At 37.3% G+C, this 25,061-nt stretch overlaps 1 protein-coding gene across 5 annotated transcripts in view; it reads right to left on the bottom strand.

The window, feature by feature from the left end:
- Nucleotides 1-25,061, bottom strand: part of GDPD4 (glycerophosphodiester phosphodiesterase domain containing 4) — a 144,827-nt gene that overhangs the window by 44,163 nt on the left and 75,603 nt on the right. For 3 of the 5 annotated variants that reach the window (XR_003517535.1, XR_003517536.1, XM_027580376.2), the window contains exons 12-15: nt 22,444-22,665; nt 21,353-21,507; nt 5,036-5,183; nt 593-675 (exon numbers count right to left, since the gene is read on the bottom strand). Coding sequence is in view for 1 of the 5 variants with exons in the window: in XM_027580376.2 (XP_027436177.2) it covers nt 593-675; nt 5,036-5,183; nt 21,353-21,507; nt 22,444-22,665 (608 nt within the window). In the remaining 4 variants the exon portion in view is untranslated. The remainder of the gene's footprint in view (nt 1-592; nt 676-5,035; nt 5,184-21,352; nt 21,508-22,443; nt 22,666-25,061) is intronic. The other 2 variants (XR_003517537.1, XR_003517538.1) reach the window with 1 other exon arrangement.

Below are 25,061 nucleotides of genomic sequence, written 5' to 3'. Positions count from 1 at the left end.
CAGGCTTCCCAGGTTGTGAACTTGCTTTGTGTCATGGAAGGTGGGAAGATAAGGCACTTGTTCTGTACAACCTCCAACCTTTGTCCTTTTCCAACTGGTTTACAATTAATCTATAATAACAGGATTTGACTAGGCCTTACTGAGAGTTCCTATCCTTAGAATACTGTACTGTGTTGAGGTAGAAAGGATGTGAGGAGGTACAGGCAGCATGAGAAGTAATGAGAGATTCAGATTATAAACCCTGTCTTCCTGAGAGCTTGCCCTTGTGGGATTACAGGAAGAATCTAAGTGTTTTTTCTGAACTTTCCATAAGAACCACTTACACTTTTACCTTGGGAAAAATTCATTTAAAATTGCAAATATAGGGGTGCCTGGGTGGTTCAGTTGTTAAGCATCTGCCTTCAGCTTGGGTCATGATCCCAGGGTCCTGGGATCAAGCCCCACATCAGGCTCCCTGCTCAGTGGGAAGCCTGCTTCTCCCTCTACCACTCCCCCTACTTGTATTCCCTCTCTTGCTGTCTCTGTCTCTCTGTTAAATAAATAAATAAAATCTTTGAAAAATTTTTTTAACAGATTGCAAATATAGGCTTACCAATGAAAATAAAATATGGTAATAATGAGAACCGCAGAAACACTATCCATGAGAAGCCACATGAACATATAGTAACCTGGTGTCTGCAAAATAGAAAACAAAACAGATTAAAAAAAACTACAGTTGAAAGGGATTTTAGATCACAAGGGTCAAGTCTCTTGCTCTGCTGCCAGGGCTGGGGGAAGAGCAGGGAGGGCAGAGCAGGTGGAAGAACACTGATGTGGTGGGGTCTCGAACACAAAGAATACCTGCTCATAACCTAACAATCACCCCTTATATGTGCAGGGAACTCTACAAGGGACAAACACTTCATACCCTTCAACTCCCTTAACCCTCAAAGACAGAGGAGTCCCAGAGAAATCACATAGCAAGTCTATTCTGGACCCAGGACTACAGCCCAAGTTTCCTGAGTTCCACTGCTCTGTGTTTTCATAGTATGGCTTCCCAAATCTGTCTGCACATCCAAATCTACCTGGGCAGCTTTTAATAATACAGGGTCATAGGTCTCACTACATACCTCAGGAATTAAAATTTCTGCATTTTGAACAAGCTTCCCAGGTGATGCTGAAGCAACTCGTCTGTGAACCAGCATCTAGGAATTTTTGTTCTAAATCATCATGCTTCAAATAAGTATGTTGAAATTATAACTCCCCCTTAGCTAACATGCCCCCTTCTCCATGCTCCTTTGCCTGAATCACCCAGAGATATATCTCCTGGGTCCTCTTGTGTGAGTTTTATAATTACCCAATTTGATCCTCCCTTTCCACCTCCATTGTTACTTGATGCCCCTGGGGCTGGCACTTTTTACTTTTTCTTGAGCCTATCCTCACCCTATCCCAAGGTCTTTCCATGAGCTGAATAATAACATTAATAATAATAACAATAATGGTCATGATGACAACTAACAATTAGCAACAACAACAATTAATGAGCATCCACAAGAGCTAAGGAAGCATTCTAAGCACTTTAAGAGTGTTTTCACATCCCATCCTCACAACAGCCCACTAAGCAAGTATAGTAGAAGCCCTTAGCCACTTCCACTAAACCCAGGCTCTTTTTTAAAAAAATTAATTAATTTGAGAGAGAGAGAGAGCACGAGCAGGGAGAGGTGCAGGGAGCCCGATGCAGGACTCAGTCCCAGGACCCTGAGATCATGACCTGAGCTGAAGGCAGATGCTTAACAGACTGAGCCACCCAGTTGCCCCTAAACCCAGGCTCCTAATCCCCTCTGGGAAAGAGTGACTGAGAGCTTGACCTGCTCCCGGATTCCCAGCAGGTGAGCTGTCCATTTACTAAGAATTAGTCATTCTTGCTCCCTAAAATGACTTAGAACAGTGTACTTGTTATAACTGTGCTGTGTAATTAAATGTTACTCAAATCTGTAAATCTAAGTGAAAAAGAAGTATGCCATTTTCAAGAAAACTAAGCCAATGCTTTGAAAATCTCAGTGAAGACAGAAGAGAACATTAAAAAATAAACTACAACTGAATGAGGTATGAGTGAAACACTGTAAGAGATTGGGATAAGAGGATTATGAAAATCTCGGTGAATCCCTCATTCAGACTGTTTCTCCCAATGCCTTTATGTTCTTGTTCTGCTTTAAAGAAACAAAACTTAGAAATCATGGCTGGTTCATTTGGGTGTTTGAGTAAACAAATGAATATAGAATTCCACCAGCTGAAGTAACCTCAAAGACCTTGACTCTATGTTACAAGGTAAATGAATATTTTAAATTAAAATAAATGTGTGAGGTAAGCATGTGATAGATTGTTTATAAAAATGACAGTACTGCAACCAAAATGCAGGCCTGTATGCACTGTGACTTTGCTGTTCCTCCCCATCAAGAAATGAAGTCTTTTTCTCTCTTACCCCACCTTGAATCTGGACTTGGCCATGTAATTTTCTTTGGCCAATGGAACGTCAGCAAAAATCACACCTGGGAAACCTTGAAAACTGTACTGCATTGGGGCTTCACCTCTTTTGCTTGCTGGGAACCCACTGCCACCAAGTGAACAAGCTCAAGCTGGCCTCCTTGAGGATGTGTGATTACATAGAGACCCCAGGCATTCCAGGTAAGACCCTAAACATATGGATGCACCCACCCTACGCCAAGCTGGCTCAGACCACAGGACCACGTAGCCATCACAAAGAATATGACAAATAAATATTTGTTTGTTTTAAGCCACTACATTTTAGGTGGGTTTTTTAAGTAGTAAAAGCTGATAGACTGTAAATATAAACACACACACACACACACACACACACACACATTTATGATTCCCCACTTTAACTTTTTCAATTAACAGACCAATGATCAGATTAAACTGTAGCGGATAAAAGTACTTCTGTTGTACTATCATTATCCCCAATTTACTAATAAACAAACAGAGGCACGGACAAGCTAACTAACATTTCCAAGTTCACACAGTAAGTGGTAGAGCCAAGATTTAAATCTGCATTTCTAACTCCAGAGTGCGAGCTGCTTGGGAAAGCCCTGAGGATACTGGTCCCACTTTCCTGAACAAAGTGACACTAGGTCCTTTAAAAAAGCCACAGCCAGATGTAGAAGAAAGTATTTTTTAACCTTATATCCTTTTATACTTTTCTAATTTTGAATCACATGAATTTATTATTTCAAATAGTATCAATTCAAGTATTAAAATAAAAAGCTTTATTTAATAAGGCTTCATTTAATATATCCAAAGGCACAACTTTGAGACATTACTGACTTAGGTGAATAGGATTACGGAGAAGTGTGTTGCTTTCTGATTTATGTATTTTTATAATGACTAAATTTCATATAATGAACAGGCTTATATTGTAATCAATTTTAAAAAACAAAATGTTAGAAAAATATATAGTACATGTATGAAGGAAAATTGTATGAGGACAGACAAGTAGAAAGGCTTCACCTAGCCAAGGGACTTGCCATTCAAGGTGTTCTTCAGGGTCAGCTCCAGAAAGTTGCCCAAGCCAGCGAGAAAAAAGGTGTCAGTAATTTTACACTGCCACCACAGGGCCTCAATGCAAGCCCGGCTCTATGAGATTGTGCCCTGACCCTGATTCCCTTTCTCCTGGTCCTGACTGAAACAAGGGCTAGTGAGGCCAGAGGTATGGAGAAGGCAGCCTGAAATATTTATGCTTCTCATTTGGGCTTCTCTGCCCAAAGATTTACCTTTTAAGACAGCTTGGAGTTTGGGTGTACTCTCAACTACACACTTCTGTTCTGAATTGAGACTTTTTGGTGACTGGAAGTGAAATTTTAAAATTACCTAAAAGTGACTAGAGAAGTTATGGGACCTGAGTAAGATTTCATTCAGGAGCAGGGAAAGGTTAGCTCAGACAACAGTTTAAACAGCCAATGAAAAGAAATTAAGTTCTTTTCCTTTGTACACTATTGTGTCTGACTCAGTCAAGCTACTCTACACAGATAAGAGCTCCGTAACAAGGGCGCCTATGTGGCTCAGTTGATGAAGCATCAGCCTTAAGCTCTGGGGTCCTGGGATCCAGCCCTGTGTTGGGCTCCCGGCTCAGTGGGGAGTCTGCTTCTCCCTCACCTGCTCGCCCTGCTTGTGTGCTCTTTCTGTCAAATAAGTAAATAAAACATCTTTAAAAAAAAAAAAGAGAGAGAGCTCTGTAGCAGTTAACTGGATATCCAGGGCTGCTTCCACAGATAATAAATGACAAGATTTTAGCTGTGATTCTAACCCACATGTTCAGGTCTCTAAGCCTCTGGCAATAAGCAGCATCAGGGCTAGGAGGAGCAATCAAGCTAGGTGAGCTGGACACTAGCTCTCCTTTTTTTTTTTTATTTACTTATTTTGAGAGAGGATGCAAGCAGGGGGAGGGGCAGAGGGAGAAAGAGAATCTCAAGCAGACTCCACGCTGAGCTGGGAGCCCAACACAGGGCTCCATCTCACGACCCTGAGACTGGTTCTCCTTTTCAAAAGCATTTTGTTCAGGACACACAGTTTTCACTTTGGAGTCAAATATACTTGGTTTTCTCCCCAGAGCCCATGCCACTGTCATGGTTGCCATGCCTCTAGGAAGGTGGGGCTACTGTAACAAAACTCTGGAATCAGATCTCATTCTGAATCTTGCATCATGTGACTATGTCTAAGAATCTTAACATCTTCACACTTCAGTTTCTTCACAGGGATAATAAAAATGAGTAATTCAGAGGGTCAAATTACATAATGCACGAAAAACACATTGTGAAGATTCAATAAACAACAATTATTATAACAATACTAATTTCTCTCTGCAGATCACAGAAGGATCTGGGTGAGAGAAGGGAGAATGCTCATCTCCAACACTGTAGAGGTCTCTACTATTAAAAGTAGCTCCCAAGAGGACTGCACAGTGGACAATGTAAGGGTAGGGTAAGGGACTTAGACTCCTACTGTACCAGACTTGAAAGAACAATCTGGATAGCCAGCTCACCATGAAGAAGTAAGGCTGATTTAGCTGACTCAGGATGTGAATATTGTCTGTGGTCACTGAGTGAATCCTGCAGCACCAGGCCAGTGAGTAGAGCCAAGGTTCATTGACGATGTATAAGTTGATTTTGATGTTAGCTGCTTTATAATCACTGGAATAAAAACAGAACCCACAGGGAATTTAGACTTAACCTCACTTTCATCATCTAAAAGGGTAACGGCCACGATGTTTGTGAGAGGCTGCTGCTTAAATCACTAGAAGCAGCTGGTCCTGTGACAACTTATGATAATGCAGAATGGGTTCATGTTGCAATGAGGTAAAGGACTGGATTTAATATCTCTGCTCCTGTACCAATATGGTATGTTAGTAAACTGGATGTCCTGATGGGAAAAGAGAAAGAAAGTAGGAAAAAAGAGAAAGCACTATTTGTAGGATTTGCCGATCTCCATGGTGTAAATAATCCTACCATAGCCAGTTTTAAGCTACCACTGGTAAAACAGATTTGCAAAGTTTCTGAATATTTAATAATTGACTCCCATGTGCTGGCATGAACCAGCTCCAGCACACTACTGTGTAGCAACTATACTTTCATCAGAGCACTTACCACCCGCTACTATATTTATCTGCTTTCCTATTAGTCTTCTTTACTTGACTATAATCAAATTAAAAATAGAGACTATGTATTATTCATCTTTGTACATCCAGTACCTAGCATAATACATACCTTCATAAATGGTAAATGAAGGGATGAATAAATGAATACAATCTGGTGAATATTTAATTTCAAATATAAAAAAATTTTTATAAGCATTGAGTAGAGACAATGAAACTAAACGTTTCCCAATGCACAAAATGTCAGCAGATACTTGTACATTCTCCATAGTGAAAATAAAATAAGTACTGAAATACCTAGCAAGTCTAGTCAAGCTATCATTTTTAGGAATTAAATTTCTTAAATAATATACCATGTAAATGCCTTCAAAAAATATTTTTTTTAACCTGAGATAGTAAACAGCTCTGTACAAGCTTGGGTTTGAATCTCAGCTCTGTCGATACACTAACCTGGCAAATTCTTAGGTTCAATGTATAAACTATAAACTATAAATAATAATACTGCCTCTGCATGAATGTTTGCAATTAATTATCCAATATGTTAGAATTGTCTCTAAGACAATTCTACAAATCACCTACAGATACATAGAAAAAAATAGAAATAAGGAAATAGTAATAAAAAGCTACTTTTTAGGGGTGCCTGGGTGGCTCAGTTATTAAAGGTCTGCCTTTTGCTCAGGTCATGATCCCAGGGTCCTGGGATCAAGCCCCACATTGGGCTCCCTGCTCGGTGGGACGACTGCTTTCTCCCTCTGCCCCTCCCCCTGCTTGTGTTCCTGCTCTCACTGTCTCTCTCTCTCTCTCTGTCAAATAAAGAAATAAAATATTTTTTTAAAAAAGCTACTTTTTAAACTTTTAAAACCAATACACAAAAATAAATCACATTTACATATATTAATAATGAATATATAGAAACTAAAATACCAAAAACACAGTATCATTAACAATTAACAAAGAAAATAAAATACTGTGGTATAAACTCAACAAAACAAGTACAGGAATATTTAAAAAAACAGACAGACATACGTGTTCATAGACTGGAAGACTCAATGCTATAAAGATGTTAATTCTCAAATTGATCTGCAGGCTTAATGCAATTCCTATCGAAATCTCAAGGTGTTTTGTATAACTAGGTCAACTGATTCTAAAATTATATGGAGGGGCACCTGGGTGGCTCAGTCGGTTAAGTGTCTGCCTTCGGCTCAGGTCATGATCCCAGGGTCCTGGGATCGAGTCCCCGTATCTGGCTCTCTTTCACTTATGCTCTCTCTCTCAAATAAACAAATGAAATCTTTAAAATAAAATAAAATTATATGGAAAGACACAACCCCAAAATAAAACAATCTTGAAAAAGGAGAATAAAGTGAGAGGGAGTCACTCTACCCAATTTTAAGGCTTATTATATAGCTACAGTAACCAAGACAGTGTAGTATTAGAGAAGGGATAAGCACAGAGATCAAACCCAAAAACAAACCCACACAAATATACCCGAATGATTTTTTTTTTTTACAAAGGTGCAGAAGGAATTCAATGGAATAAGGACAGTTTCTCCAACAAATGATAGCAGAGCAATTGGACAGGTATAGGCAAAATAAAAACAAAAAAACCTTGAGACACACCACACACTTTATATAAAAATTCATTCAAGATAGATTACAGACTTAAATATATAAAACTACATAAAATATATAAAATATGTAAAACTCACTTTCGGGGAAAAAAACTACAAAAGAAAATCTTTGAGACCTGAGGGTTAGACAAAGAGCTCTTAGACTTGAACTAAAAATATGACCCATAAAAGAGAAAACTGACAGGCTAGGCCTCCTCAAAATTTTAAAAATTCTGCTCTTCTGACCCTGTTAAGAGGATCCTACAGACGAGCCACAGACTGGGACAAAATATTTGTAAACCACAGTTCCAACAAAGGACTAGCATTTCTAATATTTAAAGAACTCCAACTAAGACAAACTCAGAGACCCACACTGAGACACACTATAACCAAACTTTCAAAAGACAAAGACAAAGAAAGAATCTTGAAAACACCAAGACAAAAGCAACTTGTCACAGACAAGGAATCCTCAATGAAGTTATCCCCAGATTTCTCATCAGAAACTTTGGAGGCCAGAAAGCAATGGACCCACATATTCCAACTGTTAAAAGAAAAAAAAAAACTATAAACCAGACTCCTATTGTAAAAAAAAAAAATTGTCCTTGGAAAGTGAGGGGGGAAATTAAGGCATTCCCAGATAAACTGAGGGAGTTTGTGGCCACTAGACCTGCCCTGCAAGAAAAGCTCAAGGGAATCCTACAAGGTGAAAGGATAGGGTACTAGACAGTAATTTAAAGCTGTATGGAGAAAGATCTCAATAAAAGTAAATATATAGGCAAATGTAAAACCTAATATTATTATAACAATGGTTTGTAACTGTACTGTTTGTTTTCTACATAATTTAAGAGACTAATACATCTAAAGAAAAAACAATTAGTCTAAAAGATAGTATCCTTGTAATTTTGGTTTGTGACTCCACACATACATACATTTCCTATGTAATTTAAGAGACTAATGCATTTAAAAGAATTACTAGCTTATGTTTTGGAGCACACCACATACAAAGATGTAATTATCAACAACCAGAAGAGGTAAGAATGAAGCTGTAAAGGAGCAGAGTTTTTGTGTGTTATTGAAATTAAGCTGGTATAAATTCAAATCAGTGTTATAACTTTAGGATGTTAAATGTAATTCCCACGGTAACTACAAAGAAAATAGGTATAGAATAGATACAAAAAGAAATAAAAGATTTAAACATTTCACTACAAAAAAATTAACTAAACATACATACATAAAATAGTATTACAGGATATAAGGGACACAAAAGTCATAAAGGCACATAGAAATAACAGAAATAACAGTAAGAGATGACAGAAACTAAATAACAAATATTTACAGAAATGACAAAAGTAACAAAATGACATAAGTTCCTCCTTCTCAGTAGTTATTTTAAATGTAAATGGATTAAACACTACAACAGACGTTGGCAGAATAAATTAAAACATATGACCCAACTCTATGCTCTCTTCAAGAAACTCATTTTAGATCCAAAGACACAGATTACAAATGAAGAATTGAAAAAAGATATTCTGTGCAAATTGTAACACAAATCAGCAGAGGTGGCTATACTGATATCAGACAAAATAGGCTTTATATCAAAAAAGGTAACAAGAAGCAAAGAAAGAGGGGCGCCTGGGTGGCTCAGTTGGTTAAGCATCTGCCTTCGGCTCAGGTCATGATCCCAGGGTCCTGGGATTGAGCCTTGAGTCGGGCTCCCTGCTCAGCGGGAAGCCTGCTTCTCCCTCTCCCACTCCCCCTACTTGTGTTCCCTCTCTCGCTGTCTCTCTCTGTCAAATAAATAAATAAAATCTTTTTTTTAAAAAAAGAGGCAAAGAAAGACACTATATATTAATAAAGGCTCAATATGGCAAGAAAATATAACAATTATAAACATTTATGTACCTAATGACAGACCAGGAAAATGTGTAAAGCAAAACCTGATGGAATTGAAGGGAGAAACAGACAGATGTACAATAATAGTTGGACACTTCAATACCCTACTATCAATAATGGATAGAACAACCAGATTGAAGTAAGGAAACAGATGACTTAACACAAGAAACTAATTATATCTAACAGACATATACAGAATACTTAACAATAACAGCATTCACATTATTCTCAAGTGCATTTTACATTTTACAGGATAGATTATATGTTCGGCCACAGATTAAGTCTCAATACATTTTAAAAGATAATCTTGAATTTTAAAAGATAATTATTGGGGTGCCTAGGTGGTTCAGTCGGTTAAGCATCTGCCTTCAGGTCAGGTCATAATCCCAGGGTCCTGGGATTGAGCCCTGAATTGGGGCTCCCTGCTCAGCAAGGAGCCTGCTTTTCCCTCTCCTCCCCACTTGTGCTCTCTCTTGCTATCTCTGTCTCTCTCTCGCAAATAAATAAATAAAATCTTAAAAAAAAAGAAAAATTTCAAATCAACAACCTATCTTTATATCTCAAGGACCTAGAAAAAGAACAAATTGACCCAACATGGCAAAAGGGAGAAAATAATAAAGATTACAGCATCAATTAGAGAAAAGAAAACCTATAGGGAAAAATCAACGAAACCAAAAGTTAGTTCCTTGAATAAAATCAACAAAATTAGTAAACCTTTAGCTAGATGGACTAATAAGAAAAAAAGAGAAGAGATTCAAATATTGAAATCAGAAATGAAAGGACATTACTACCAACTTTATAGAAATAAAAAGAATTATAAGAGAGTACTATGAACAGCTGTACCCCAACAAATTTGATAACCTAGATTAAATGGACAAATTCCTAAAAACACAGAACCTACCAAGACTGAATCATCAAGAATTAGAAGATGTGAATAGATTTATAATAAGGAGGTTCAATCCTTATTATATTAATCCTCACCTAATCCTGGTGAATTCCACCAAACATTTAAAGAACTAATACCAACCCATTAGGATGGCTACATCAAAAAAACAGAAAACAATGATATGGAGGATATGGAAAAATTGGAACCTTTGTGCCATGCTGGTACAGCTGCTATGGAAAACAGTATGACAATTCTTTCAAAAAATTAAAAATAGAATTACTACTTGTTTTGGAAAGATGGCAGAGTAGGAAGATCTTGAACTCACTTTGTCCCAGGGACATACAAACATAACAGCAACATCTATGTGACTAACTTTGAAAACTAACCTGAAGACTGGCAGAACAGATCCTCCATAGCTAATCATAGAAGACGCCACATCGAAAATGGTAGGGGGGGCAGAGACTTTGCTCAGAGCCAAATTCTTGGTGGGACTAACCACAAACAGGAGTATATCACAATCACAGAGAAGCAAGAGGATCAGGCTCCACACCAGGCATCCCTGGCAGGAGGATCTGCACTGCAAATGGGCCTGCTTTGAAAATGGGCAGGGCTTGGCTCCAAGAGCTTTAATTATCAGCAGGGTTTAACTCTGTGAACTTTAAAAATTCAGGAGACTTAATTCTGGGAGAGCTGGGGGTGACAGGAAACTGAGTCTCTGCACATAAAGAACCAGCATACTAAATAACTAGGCTGAGAAATAGAACAAAAGCAGCAGTTTGAAAAGTCCCTAGGGTATATGCAAAGGAGATGTATTGACCAATCTTAGAACATGTATGGGCAGGGGCAAAAATCTATAGGAAATTTCTCGGGGAACAAAAGTACTAGCAGGCAGCATTTGTCTTCCACTCTCCCAGCCCAGACAGCCAGATGCTTGCAGAAGCCAGTGCCAACACTCTCCATCTGCCTTGCTAGCACTGCATGTCCTGTCCCGGTGTTTCCCTGCAGACCCACCCCATCCAACACAGAGGCAAGGGTCCCTCCAAAGTGACTCCTGCCCCATCACACGCCGAAGTCTGCCCCAGCTGGACCAGCGCCACTCCAAAGTGACTCCTGCCCTGGGAAGTAGAAAAACAACCCACACACCAGTGTGCCTACAGTTCTTGCTCTTAGCTGGCTGCACAGGGAGCAAGCACTGCCCTTTGGTGTGCCTACAGCTGTGGCAGGAGACGCTAACTGCAGACAGCTAGGCTGACTGCTGGCCCCAACCACCAACAAGCCAGTGGCTGCTGCAGGCAGGCCTCTCAACAACATCCAAACCCTGCCTAGTGCATCCACACCAGGCAAAGTAGGTCATTGTAGCCATCTGGGCTGAAGGCAATCACAGCTCAGCTACAACAGGAGGGTGCAGGCAAGCCCACACAGGGGACACTCCTAGAGCACCTGGTTCTGGTAACCAGAGGGGATTGTGCCATAAGGCAGCACAGGACCGCTTCTACAAAAGGCCACTACTTTCAAGACCAGTAGACATAACTGCTCAAGCTAATACACAGAAACAAACACACAGAGTTAGACAAAATGAAAAGACAGAGGAACATGTCCCATATGAAATAACAAGACAAAATCACAGTAAAAGAGCTAAACAAAATGGAGATAAGCAATATCCTGATAAAGAATTCCAAATAATATGCACAAAGATACTCAGTAAACTTGAAAGAAGAGTGGAGGAACTCAGTAAGAACTTCGACAAAAAGAAAATATAGAAAATAACCAGTCAGAGCCAAAGAATCCAATAACCAAAATAAAAAATATACTAGAAAGAATCAACAGCAGATTAAAGGATGCCAAAGAATGGATCAGCAATCTGGAAGATAAGGTAATGGAAATCAACCAAGGTGAACAGCAAAAAGAAAAAAGAATAAAAAAATAAAACTAAGTTAAGGGAACACACTGACATCAAGTGTAATAACATTCACATTAGAGGGATCCCAAAAGGAAAAGAAAATGAGAAAGGAGAAGAAAAATTATTTTAAAAAAGGATAACTGAAGACGTCCCTAATCTGGGGAAGGAAACAGACACCCAGGTCCAGAAGCACAGACAGCCTTAAAAAGATAAATCCAAGGAGGTCCACACCAAAACATATAAAGTAAAATGGCAGGGTGCCTGCCTGGCTCAGTTGGTAGAGCATGTGACTCTGAATCTCAGGGTTGTTCAAGGCCCACGTTGGGCATGGAGCCTACTAAAAAAAAAAAAAAAAAAAAAAGGAAAATGGCAAAAAATAATGACAGAGAAGGAGAGACAATGTGTTTCTCAGATATACAAAAGTTGAAGGAGTTCATCACCAATAAATCAGATTTATAAGAAAAGTTAAGGAGAATTCTTTAAGTGAAAAGAAAAGGCTAAAATTAGAAGAAAATTATGAAAGGGAAAAAATTCACAGGTAAAAGCAATCACAAATTAAAGGTAATAGATTAATCACTTATAAAGCAAGTATAAAGGTTAAATCACAAGAGCAGTAAAACTATGTAAAAACTTTGTAAAAAACTAAATATGTAAATAATCATATTTAGGGGTACCTGGGTGGCTCAGTTGGTTAAGTGTCTGCCTTTGGCTCAGGTCATGATCCCAGGGTCCTGGAATCTAGCCCTGTGTCTGGCTCCCTGCTCAGTGGGGAGTCTACTTCTCCTTATGCCCCACCCTCCCACTCATGCTCACTCTCTCACTCTCTCTCTCTCTCTCACCAAAAAACCCCCTAATCATATCTATAAAAAATAATATCTATAAAAAATTTTGTGTATCAAAGGATACACAAAATAAAAAGATGTAAAATATGACATCATATGCATAAAATGGGGAGGGGAAGTAAAAATTAGTGCTTTTAGAATGTGTTCAAACTTAAGGGGCCATAAACTTAATGTAGACTGCTATACACTTAAGATGCTATATATAAACTCAACAGTAACCAAAAATCAAAAACCTGTAATAGATACACAAAAATTAGAGAAAAGAATCCAAGCATACCACAAAAGAAAGCCATCAAAGCACAAGGAAGAGAGCAAGGGAAGAATAAAGGAACAGAGAAAATCTACAAAAATAACCATAAAACAAATAATAAGATGGCAATAACTCCATATATATTAATAATTACTTTAAATGTAAATGGACTAAACACTCCAATCAAAATACATAAAGTGACAGAATGGCTAAAGAAAAAAAAAAAAAAAACAAGACCAATCTTATGCTGCCTACAAGAGACTCACTTTAGGCCTGAAAACAAATACAGACTGAAAGTGAATGGATGGAAAACGTATTCCATGCAAATGGAAGAAAAAAAAAATTAAAAAGGCCAGCATAGCAATACTTATATCAGACAAAATGGACTTTAAAACACAGACTATAACAAGAGACAAAGAACTGCACTACATGAAAATAAAGAAATTAATTCAACAAGAGGATATAACAATTATAAATATATATGCACCCAAGAGTGGAGCACCTATATATATAAAGCAAATATTAATGGTTATAAAGGGAGAAATCAACAGTAATACAATTATAATAGGGGACTTTAATACCCCTCTTAAAATCAATAGATAGATCATCCGGACAGAAAATCAGCAAAGGAACACTGGCTTTGAATGATACACTAGACCTAACAGATACACACAGAACATTCCATCCACAAACAGCAGAATACATATTCTTTTCAACTGCACAAGGAACATTCTCCAGGACAGATCACATGTTAGGCCACTAAACAAGTATCAATAAATTCAGGAAGACTGAAATTATATCAAGTATCTTTTCCAACCACAACAGCATGAAACTAGAAATCAATTATAAGAAAAAAAATTGGAAAAACCACAAACACATGGCGGCTAAACAACATGCTACTAAACAACCAATGGATCAATGAAGAAATCAAAGAGGAAATAAAATTTACATAAACACAAATGAAAATGAAAGCACAATGATCCAAAATCTTTGGGACAAAGCACAAGCAGTTCAAAAAGGGAAGTTTATAGTGATAAAGGCCTATCTCAAGAAACCAGAAAAACCTCAAATACACAACTTAATCTTACATCTAAAAGAACTAGAAAAAGAACAGCAAACAAAACCCAAAACAAGTAGAAATAATAAAGATTAGAGTGGGAAAAAATAGACAAAAAAAAAAAGAACAAAAAAATTCAGTGACACCAAGAGTTGCTTCTTTGAAAAATAAACAAAATTAATAAATCTTTAGCCAGACTCATCAAGAAAAAAAGACAGATGACTCAATTCAGAAATCAAGGAGGAGAAATAACAATGAACACCACAGAAATACAAAGAATTACAAAAGAATATAAATAATTATATGTCAACAAATCAGACAACCTAGAAGAAATGGATAAATTTCAGGGAACAAACAATTTTCCAAACTGAATCAGGAAGAAATAGAAAATCTGAACACACCAATCACTAGTAATGAAATTTAATCAGTAATCAAAAGACTTCCAAACAAAAGTATGGAACCAGATGGCTTCATGGGTGAAGTCTACCAAATATTTAAATAAGTGTTAATACATATTCTTCCCAAATTTTTCCAAAAAATATAAGAAGAAGGAAAATTTCCAAATGCATTCTATGAGGCTAGGATTACCCTGATACCAAAACCTGATAAGGATACTACAATAAAAAAGAACTACAGGCCAATATCTTTGATGAACATAGATGCAAAAATCCTCAACAAAATATTAGCAAACCAAATTCAACAATACAATGAAAAAATTATTCACCACAATCAAGTGGGATTTATTATAATTACACAAGTATGGTTCAATATTAGCAAATCAACCAATGAGATATATCCCATTAACAAGAGGAAGGATAAAAACCATATGATCATCTCAAAAGATGCAGGAAAAGCATCTGAAAAATACATCTGTTCATGATAAAAACTTTCAACAAAGTGTGGTTAGAGAGAACATACTGCAATATTATAAAGGCCATATATGACAAACCCAGAGCTAACATCATACTCAATGGGGAAAAACTGAGAGCTTTTCCTCTAAGATCAGGAACAAGACAAGATGTCTACTCTCACCACTTTTATTCAACATAGTACTGGACATCCTAGCTGCAGTAATCAGATAAGAAAAAGGAATAAAAGTCATTAAAATTCATAAGGAAGGAGTAAAACTCTCATAATTTGCAAATGACATGATACTATATATAGAAAACCCTAAGGAGTCCACCACAAAACTGTTAGAACTGATAAATTAATTCAGTCAAGTTATAGGATACAAATTTAATACACAGAAATCTGTTGTGTTTCTATACACTACTAATGAAGCAGCATAGAGAGAAATTAAGAAAACAATCCCATTTACAATTACACCAAAAAGAACAAAATCCTAGGAACAAATTTAACCAAGGAAGTGAAAAACCTGTACTCTGAAAACTACAAAACAATTAATGAAGAAATTGAAGATGACACAAAGAAATGGAAAGAATTCCATGCTTGTAGGATTAAAAGAATTAATATTGCTAGAATGTCCATACTATCCAAAGTAATCTGTAAACTCAAACTATCCCTATCAAAATACCAAGAACACTTTTCACAGAACTAGAACAATATTCCTCAAATTTGTATGAGACCTCAAGACACCCCAAATAGCCAAAGCAATCTTAAGTAAGAACAACAAAGCTGGAGGTATCACAGTCCCAGATTTCAAAATATACTACAAAGCTGTAATAATCAAAAAACAGTATGGTACGGGCAAAACACAGACACACAGATCAAAAGAACAGAGAGCCCAGAAATAACCTCACACACATGCGGTCAGTTAAACCAGGACAAAGGAGGAAAGAATATATGATTGGGAAAAGACAATCACTTCAATAAATGGTTCTAGGAAAAGTGGACAGCTACATGTAAAAGAATTAAAGTGAGCCGCTTTCTTATACCATTCACAAAAATAAACTCAAAATGAATTAAAAACCTAAATGTGAGACCTGAAACCATAAAACTCTTAGAAGAAAACATAGGCATTAGGCCTAGTAACATTTTTCTAGATACGTCTCTAGGCAGAGGGGAAGAAAAACAAAAGCAAACATAAACTGCTGGGATGGCATCAAAATGAAGAGCTTTTGCATAGCAAAGGAAACTATTAATAAAATGAAAAGGCAACCAAGTGAATGGGAGAAGATATTTACAAATGATATATCCAATAAGGGGTTAATATCAAAAACATATAAATATATAACTCAACAACATTAAAAATCAATCTGATTTTAAAAACCGGCAGAGGATCTGAACAGATATTTTTCCAAAGAAGACATACAGATGGCCAAGAGACACATGAAAAGATACTCAATCTCACTCTTCATCAGAGAAATGCAAATCAAACCACAATGAAACATCACCTTACATCTGTCAGAATGGCTAGTATCAACAAGGCAAGAAGTAACAGGAATGGTGAGGATGTGTAGAAAAAGGAACTCCCGTGCATTGTTGGTGGGATAAATTAGTACAGCCACTGTGGGAAACTGTATGGAAGTTCCTCAAAAAATTAAAAATAGAAATACCATAAGACCCAGTAATTCAACTACTGGATATTTACCCAAGGAGAACAAATATTATTTCAAAAAAACACATGCATCCCTATGGTTATTGAAGCTTTATTTACAATAGCCATGACATGGAAGCAGCCTAAGTGTCCATCAAAAGATGAATGGATAAAGATGTGGTATATTTATATACAATGAAATATTACTGAGCCACAAAAAAGAATGAGATCTTGCCATTTGCAATATAGCTGGACTTAGAAAATATGCTAAGTGAAGTAAGTTAGAGAAAGACAAATACCGTATGATTTCAATTATATGTGGAATCTTAAAAACAAAGTAAATGAATAACCAACCAAGAAACCAACCAACACAATAGCAGACCTATAAGTAGAACTGATGGTTGCCAGAGGGGATGGGGCTGGGGGACCTGGGCAAAATAGGTAGAGGGGAGTGGGAAATACAGGCTTCCAGTTATGAAATGGGGATAAAAGGTACAGCATAGGGAATATAGCCAATGGTACTGTAATAGCCTTATATGGTGACAGATGGTAGCTACACTTGTGGTGAGCATACCATAATGTGTAGAGTTGTGGAATCGCGATGTTGTGCACCTGAAACTAAAGTAACACCGTGTGTCAGCTATACTTCAATAAAAAAGTGTTTTAAGAAAAGTAAATTATGAGACCAGATATATACTATCTATTCTACACTTTAAGATTTGAAAAACTTAAGTATACTTTTATTAGATTATTATTATATAGTATGTATTTTATTTTAGTTTTTAAAAAAGACATTTATTTTTTTAAAGATTTATTTATTTTAGAGAGAGAGCAAGCAAGCGCAAGCACAAGTGAGGGGAAGGGCAGAGGGAGAGGGAGAATCTCAAACAGACTCCCCACTGAGCAAGGAGCCCAATGCAGGGCTCGATCTCATGACCCTGAGATCATGACCCGAGCTGAAATCAAGAGTTGGATGTTTAACCGACTGAGCCACCCAGGTGCCCTGGTGAGTATTTTACATTTGGAATTATTCACTAACATACTTACTATTTTAAACTCCATATCTAATTCCAGCTTTATATTATGTTCATAAGAAGGCTTATGTTCCTATTGTCATATCTAAAACTCAAACATAAAGATTTTACAAATAAAAAATAAAGAGCAAATTCAACTTTAAGTAGAAGAAGAAAATAATAAAGAACAGAAATCAACGAAATGGGAAGGCAAATGTTCAATAGAAAAAGGATAACAAGGCCAAAATTGGGTGTTTTGGAATGATTAATAAAATTCACTAACTCCTAGCAAGACTGATCAAGGAAAAGAGGAAAAATAAAAATTTCTACTATCAAAATGTATTGGCAAATGACATATCTGATAAAGGGTTAGTATCCAAAACCTAAAAAGAACTTCTCAAACTCAACACCCAAAAAATAAATAATCCAGTTTAAGAAATGGGCAGAAGACATGAATAGACACTTTTCCAAAGAAAAGTACACAGATGGCTAAAAGACACATGAAAAGGTGCTCAACATCATTCGGCATCAGGGAATACAAATCGAAACCACAGTGAGATACCATCTCATACCTGGCTAAAATTAACAACTCAGGAAACAACAGATGTTGGTGTGGATGCGGAGAAAGGGGAAACTTTTGTACTGTTGCTGGGAATGAAAACTGGTGCAGCCACCTTGGAAAACAGGACAGAGGTTCCTCAAGAAGTTAAAAATAGAACTACCCTATGACCCAGCAATTGCACTACTAGGTATTTACCCAAAGGATACAAAAATACAGATTCGGAAGGGTACATGCACCCTCACGTTTATAGCAGCATTACCAAAAATAGCCAAACTATGGAGAGAGCCCAAATGTCCATTGACTAATGAATGGATAAAGAAGATGTGGGGGTGTGTACACACATGTACACACACACACACACACACACACACACACACAGGAATATTATACAGTCATCAAAAAGAATGAAATCTTGCCATTTGCAATGATACAGATGGAGCGAGAGTGTATTATGCTAAGTGAAATAAGTTACTCAGAGAAAGACAAATTCCATATTTGCCAAATTTCACTCATATGTGGCATTTAAGAAACAAAATAGATTAATATAGAGGACGGGGGGGGAAGAGGGAAGCAAACGATAGAGACTCTTAACTATAGAGAACAAACTGAGGTTGATGGAGGGAGGGGGGTGGGGGATAAGCTAAATGGGTGATAGGTATTAAGGAGGGCACTTATGATGAGCACTGGGTGTTATATGTAAGTGATGAATCACTAAGTTTGACTCCTGAAACCAATATTACCCTATATGTTAACTAGAATTTATTTTTTTAAAGGTTTTATTTATTTATTTGAGAGAGAGAGAGAGGGAGAGAGAGCAGAGCAGGAGGGAGGGGCAGAGAGAGCAGCAAGCTCCCTGCTGAGCAGGGAGCCCAACCTGAGCCAAAGGCAGATGTTTAACTGACTGAGCCACCCAGGCACCCTTAAAATTAAGTTATAAAAATTCCCACATCAGAAATAAAGCATAGGGCATCTCTATATTCACATAATTTTGATTACAATAATGTATTTAAAGCATTCTCGGTCAAAATGGCAGGGCCACAATGTCTTGTGACAGTGGTCAGATAGACTATGAAGTGAGCATAATCACAGAGAATGCATTGGAAATGTGATCATAATTACAAATATTCTGGTCACAAACATTATACAAATAACTTAAGGTACAACTACTTAATTTCTTACAATGTAGTGGTCCTTGAGGAGAAGGTCTTGGAATACTGTACGCCATATGAGCTTTGCAGTACAGCTATCTGGAAACCCTTCTTGTCCTTGTTAGAATACACGGTCTCCTTAAGGAAAAGGCTGCTGCCTTGCTTCTGACTTTTCGCATAAAACTAGCATGGTGCACTTGTACATATTATTACTCAGTAAATATTTGCTGAGCTAAATTAAACTGCTTGACTTTATAATAGGACTCAGGATACGATCCCTCTCAAATTTGATGCCAGTTGAAACTATGCCCATATAACTATAGCCAAGAAATAACTTTAAAGACCTACGATGAAAGAATTTGGATTCTGGACTCTGTCAGACCTATATTTAAATCTCAGTTTGTGGGCACCTGGGTGGTTCAGTCGGTAAAGCGGCTACCTTTGGCTCAGGTCATAATCCCAGGCTCCTGGGACTGAGCCCCACATTGGGCTCCCTGTTCAGTGGAGAGCCTGCTTCTCCCTCTGCCCCTCCCTCCTGCTTGTGTGCTGTCTCTCTTTCTCAAATAAACAAAATCTTAAAAAAAAATAAATCTAAGTTTGGTCCCCTATTGATCAAGTATATTAATTTTGGTGAATTACCTAGCCTGTTTGAACTTTTCCTCTTTAGAGGCAAGTTTCCTCATTTGTAAAAGGGATGGTGATAATTTCCAGGGCATAGCATGTGAGGATGGTGATGATAAAAGCTAACACTTAATTGTGTACTTACACTTGCCCAGCATTTTGCATGTGCATAATATGGAGAATATTCTCATCTAATCGTTTCACCAGTCCATCATGTTATTGCTAGTCTTTTTTCCCCCTTAGGTTATTGCTACTCTTAATTTACAAATGAGAAAACCGATGATTAGAAATTTGTCCAAGGTCATGTGTACCTGATGAGTAGGCCACGATGTGAAAAAAAGCCTGTGGTCTAACAACCATAGAACTTGACACATAATGAAGGTTCAATAAATGGAAGCTATTATAATTATTTTTCAACTACTAGATTGATCTAAATTATGAGTAGGAGAGAAGGACATCCAACATAGAGCTATTTTCTATTTGAAAAAAAGTAAAAGGAAAGAGAAATACACTCAAAATAGAAGTAGTAGTTGAGCAAAGAGAAATCTTCTGATTGGGAAATAGAGGTAAAACATTAATAAAAGAAAAAAGACAGTATTTCATGATCAACCACCACATGGCCAGAGAGGCAGGAAAAGTGAGAAGAGGAGCAGAGGTTAATCCAACAGCTTAGTTCATGGCTTGAAATGCAGAAAGGTATCTAGTGGGAATTTTTATTAAGCCCAAGGAGATTTCGGATATATATCTCTCCAAGGAAAACTTTGTCTTTGAAGCATTTAAAATCATCTGAAAAAATTTACTTTTAAATCCAAGAGAAAGGAAATACGGATTAAATTAAGCAATGATTAATAATAGTTAAGTTTGGAAAAATTGCCATTTTATTCCCTGGTGCTTTTAATTTGAAAAATCTGCCACTAATTACATATTTATAAATGTAGCTAATAATTTTAGTTTCTTCTCGTGCTTGGCTGTTTTAAGGTCTTTTTTTAAAATGATTTAGTTATGTTCTTAATTATCCTTATAAGAAATCTGGCTTTCTGGACCACAAAGCTATTTATGAAGTACTGCATTCCATCTGGTAATGGCAGGAGGAAATAAACAACTTCCTGATTTCTGACTGTTCAATGATCACCTTATATAACAACAAAACCACCAAGCATGAAAAAAAGCATGTTGAATGATAATAGATTGGAAATGAAGAGAAGGGGCTGAAGACTATGTTCAAGGGACATAGTCTACACTTGATAAATGTTTGCTGGCAGAGGGAGGGAGACAGATAGGGTGGGAAGGGGAAGAGGGGAAAACAGGGATTCCAAAAAGAGATGTACAAAGTAATCCTGAGATGAGAAGAAGCTAAGGAGCTTGGTGGGAGTGCAGATTTTATGCAAGAAAGGCAATACCTGCCAAGAGAAGTGTGGTCAAACTCTTACCTCAACCGACTGTGGAACAACCTCTTGTAGTCAACATTTATTCTACTGATATTTTCTTTTGTAAGATGTTCAATGGAAAATAACCGGCCCACTTGCTGAAAACCAGGAGCTGCGTTTCTAACATATTGCCTATCGAAATTTGGCAACCACAGAATCTGTAAGGTGAAAAAGGAAGTCTTTCAGTGGATAATCAGCTCTCCAGGTACAAAGGGCCCCATGTAGAATAAATGGAGCCTCATTCCAGCATTGGTAACAGTTTACAGGTAGTGGAGAGAGATTCTAGTTCTTGGTGAAAGTGAACTTGGCTTAATACCGTCTAATGAACTCTTATAATGGGGCATTCAGCAAGATTGCTCTGGAGCTGAGATTTCTCAGAGTTAACATGCTGAGTCAAAGGCCCATTGTGTTCAGATAGCCTCACACTAGCCAAAGTGGAAGGAGTTGGTAGGTGTGGATGAAAGATGGGAATCATATTCCTTCTGGTTGATGACACTAAAAATCATCTTTGAAAGGGGTCATTTCCTGTCAATGGGGAATACTTTAATGATTCATCTGTGGAAATAGTTCCATTTGCAAGAAAACACATATTTGTTTCACTCAGCACTCTACCACATTCTGAGAACTTAAGATATTTGGAATGATTGCTCAAGTGCAGAGAATTGCTTCTGAAAAATATGATGAACAAATCTCTGCTCAAATAAGAACCAGCTGTTTCTTCTGTATCATTAATTAAAACCAAATCCTCAAAGCTTCAAGTGTTGCCCAAGCCCCTTCTAATAGTTCTATGCTAGTGATGGTGCAGGTCACATCACATAATCATTACACACATGCCTTTTTAACAGAGTGCTGTTACTTCATTTGGTTTGGAGTAGCAACAGCTGCCATGTTTTTCCCCACTGGGGAAAATTTAACTGGGTCATTCTTAGATTGTCATATGTAGCTATCTAAGTAATAACCTCCATTTCTACAGATAAGCAAAATTATTTGGGCATCTCAGGGAAGATCTACAGGGTAGGTCAAGTTCAACTGCTATGCTCATGGGACATGCTACCCACCTCCCAAACTCTACCATAAATAATGAGGTGACATACCAGATGTTGCTCAATTTTAGAGTCAAGGATCGCGCTTACTACATGACGAATATATGTGTTTCTGAGAGGATGTTTTTGTGGAGGGGCATTAAGATCAAATATCACAAATTTTTTTTCCTTCTGTGCAAGTTCCAATAAATCGGTTAGTTTTGGAATCGTCTGATTTTCTGCTTTTTCACGATCAGCCTTTGATAGGGGTTTCATTTTGTAAAATGGTTTCAACTAAAAACAAATACATCAAAGAATACATTGGCTCCTATCAAAAGCAATTTCCAATTTTCCTGCTCTATAGCCCCACACCCAGACCTACCTCCATTTTGCTCCATTATCATTCAACCCACCAGACCCTCTGAAATACTGGTCCTGAGATAAGAGTTGCCAAGGAGAGAAATTAAATGTAATCTTCATAGGTAATTATGGCATTTGGAATGATTTCTTCTACACTGTAGAACATGTGTTTGCACCGAAGGTCCTTCATATTTTTGTCTTGACCTTCCTTTTCAGCTTTTTTTCTACAACTTGAGGTAATAAAATCTCTTTTTATAAAAGTCACACTGGCTGCCCACATTTGCTCTCACTATTCTAGTTTTATGCAATGGAAAGAAAATAGGTTTTGGCTTCAGGTTAAATTGGATTCAATCCCAGCTCTATCACTCATTGGCTTTCCTTGACGAACCGACCTGTTAAAATCTTTTTTTTTTTAAGATTTATTTATTTGAGAGAGAGAGAGAGAGAGAGAGAGAAAGCACAAGCAGAGGGAAGAGGCAGAGGGAGAGAGAGGAAGACTCCCCGCTGAGCAGGGAGTCAGACTCAAGACTTGATCCCAGGACCCTGGGATCATGACCTGAACCAAAGGCAGACGCTTAATTGACTGAGCCACCCAGGCACCCCTCCACATTCCTAAACCTACAAAGCCCAGCTTAAATGTTACCTCCTTCGTGAAGCCTTCCTTAAATATTCCTGAACTAAAGAGACTTTGATGGTATTAAACTGCAAAGCCTCATTTTTATGCCTCAGTTGTATGTTTCATTCTGCCTTCTACTTGTTTGTCTTAGACCAGATTCAAATCCTGGTTTCATATGTGTCTTGCTGTGTAAACTTGGTAAAACCATTTAAATTCTCAGAGTCTTCATTGCCCAAACTATAAATGGGGGGGGGGAGAAGTAATCTATATATTTCTCAGGATTATTTTGAATATTAAATACGATAAAATATTTACAGCATCTATAAGCATGTCTAGTACATAGAAAAGTGCAGAATTCACATTAGTTCCCTCACTCTCTACTGCCTCCACTGGATTGTACCTCCCTTATGGCAGAACTGTCATATTTTCTTGCAATACACAGCATTTCATTTTACACCTCAGTCCATACATATATTAGCTATATTAAATTTAATAGAGGACTACTTTTATAGTCATTTGCCCATTTTAGATCATTTGTAGGTGAAGTCAGTGATAAAAGGCTACTTCTAAGAAGGAAACAGGACATGGGTCCTTTTCTCAAGAGGCAAGTAATCTCTTTTTCCTACATATCTTTGTTCTCATTCTTACCCTATTTCCTCCCCTTCCTCTGATCTCCTTCTTCTCAGCAAAGAAATTATCATCTTGTACAGTATCCTCATGCTAGAGTAGGAGTCAGGCCATAGAAGTCAAGTTAAACCATGGTCTAGATCTGAGTTGAGGTCTATTCTTAAGGGTTTTCTTAATCCTCAGGAAAAGAGAACATGTGCTTCAAAATTTAATATATTGTTAGATTCTACCAGATCTAGACCAACTGATTCACTTTAATTATTAGATCTTCATATGGGAAAAATTATTAAAAGAAAAGAATGGGAAAGACCAAGACAGAACTTAAATAACTCAGCTGTGCATAATTTTAAAAATGTCCCTGAATGGGCAAAAAGAATAGGAAATGCACTGTACAAGGACATTTATAAAGCCTTTCCTTTAAGGATAAATTAAACAAGAGGAGAATTTAAAACTAGATTCCAGTATCTGGGGTTTAAATAGTATTATGGGGTAGCTTTAAATGATATTATGGGGTAGCTCTAACAGCAGAAGTAAATTGAGCCTTTTCTGGGGGAGGGGTATATAAAATAGGGGACTTAGTGAAAAAAAAAAAACTGGAATGGGACACAGCCAGTTGAGACTATCTCCAACATATGGTGGAACATTTTCAAAAAAGCTCTAGGAAGTAACAAGCTAGAAATGAAAACAAACTTCTGGTTCTCCACATGAAACACCTGGTTCCTCAAATAAAAAGAACACTAAAAAGTCCTCAGTTCTCTATGCTTATGCTTAGAGAAATTACAAGTAGGACAATCCAATGTATCATATTGGTAAGAAATACAACAATTTTCCAAAATCTGCCCAATAATGCCACTTAAAGGGAAACATTACCACTCAACATGCAGTTCTGAAGAGAACTCTGTAAATATAGGATGAACAACAATACAACTTCTTGTTGATACAGGTGCCACTACCTTTACTATTAATTCTACTACCATGAAAAAATCAGATCATTCAAAGTACTAAAACCATTGAAGTAGTGGGAATTTCTAACAATCTTAAATCCTTTTCCACACCCCAACCTGTAACTGTTATTTTTGTCAGAAGA

This window comes from Zalophus californianus, chromosome 11, assembly GCF_009762305.2.
Source record: "Zalophus californianus isolate mZalCal1 chromosome 11, mZalCal1.pri.v2, whole genome shotgun sequence".
In the NCBI taxonomy this organism is placed as follows: Eukaryota; Metazoa; Chordata; class Mammalia; order Carnivora; family Otariidae; genus Zalophus; species Zalophus californianus.
Note: the sequence above shows the minus strand (reverse complement) of the source record. Positions and strands in the feature narration are given on the sequence as shown.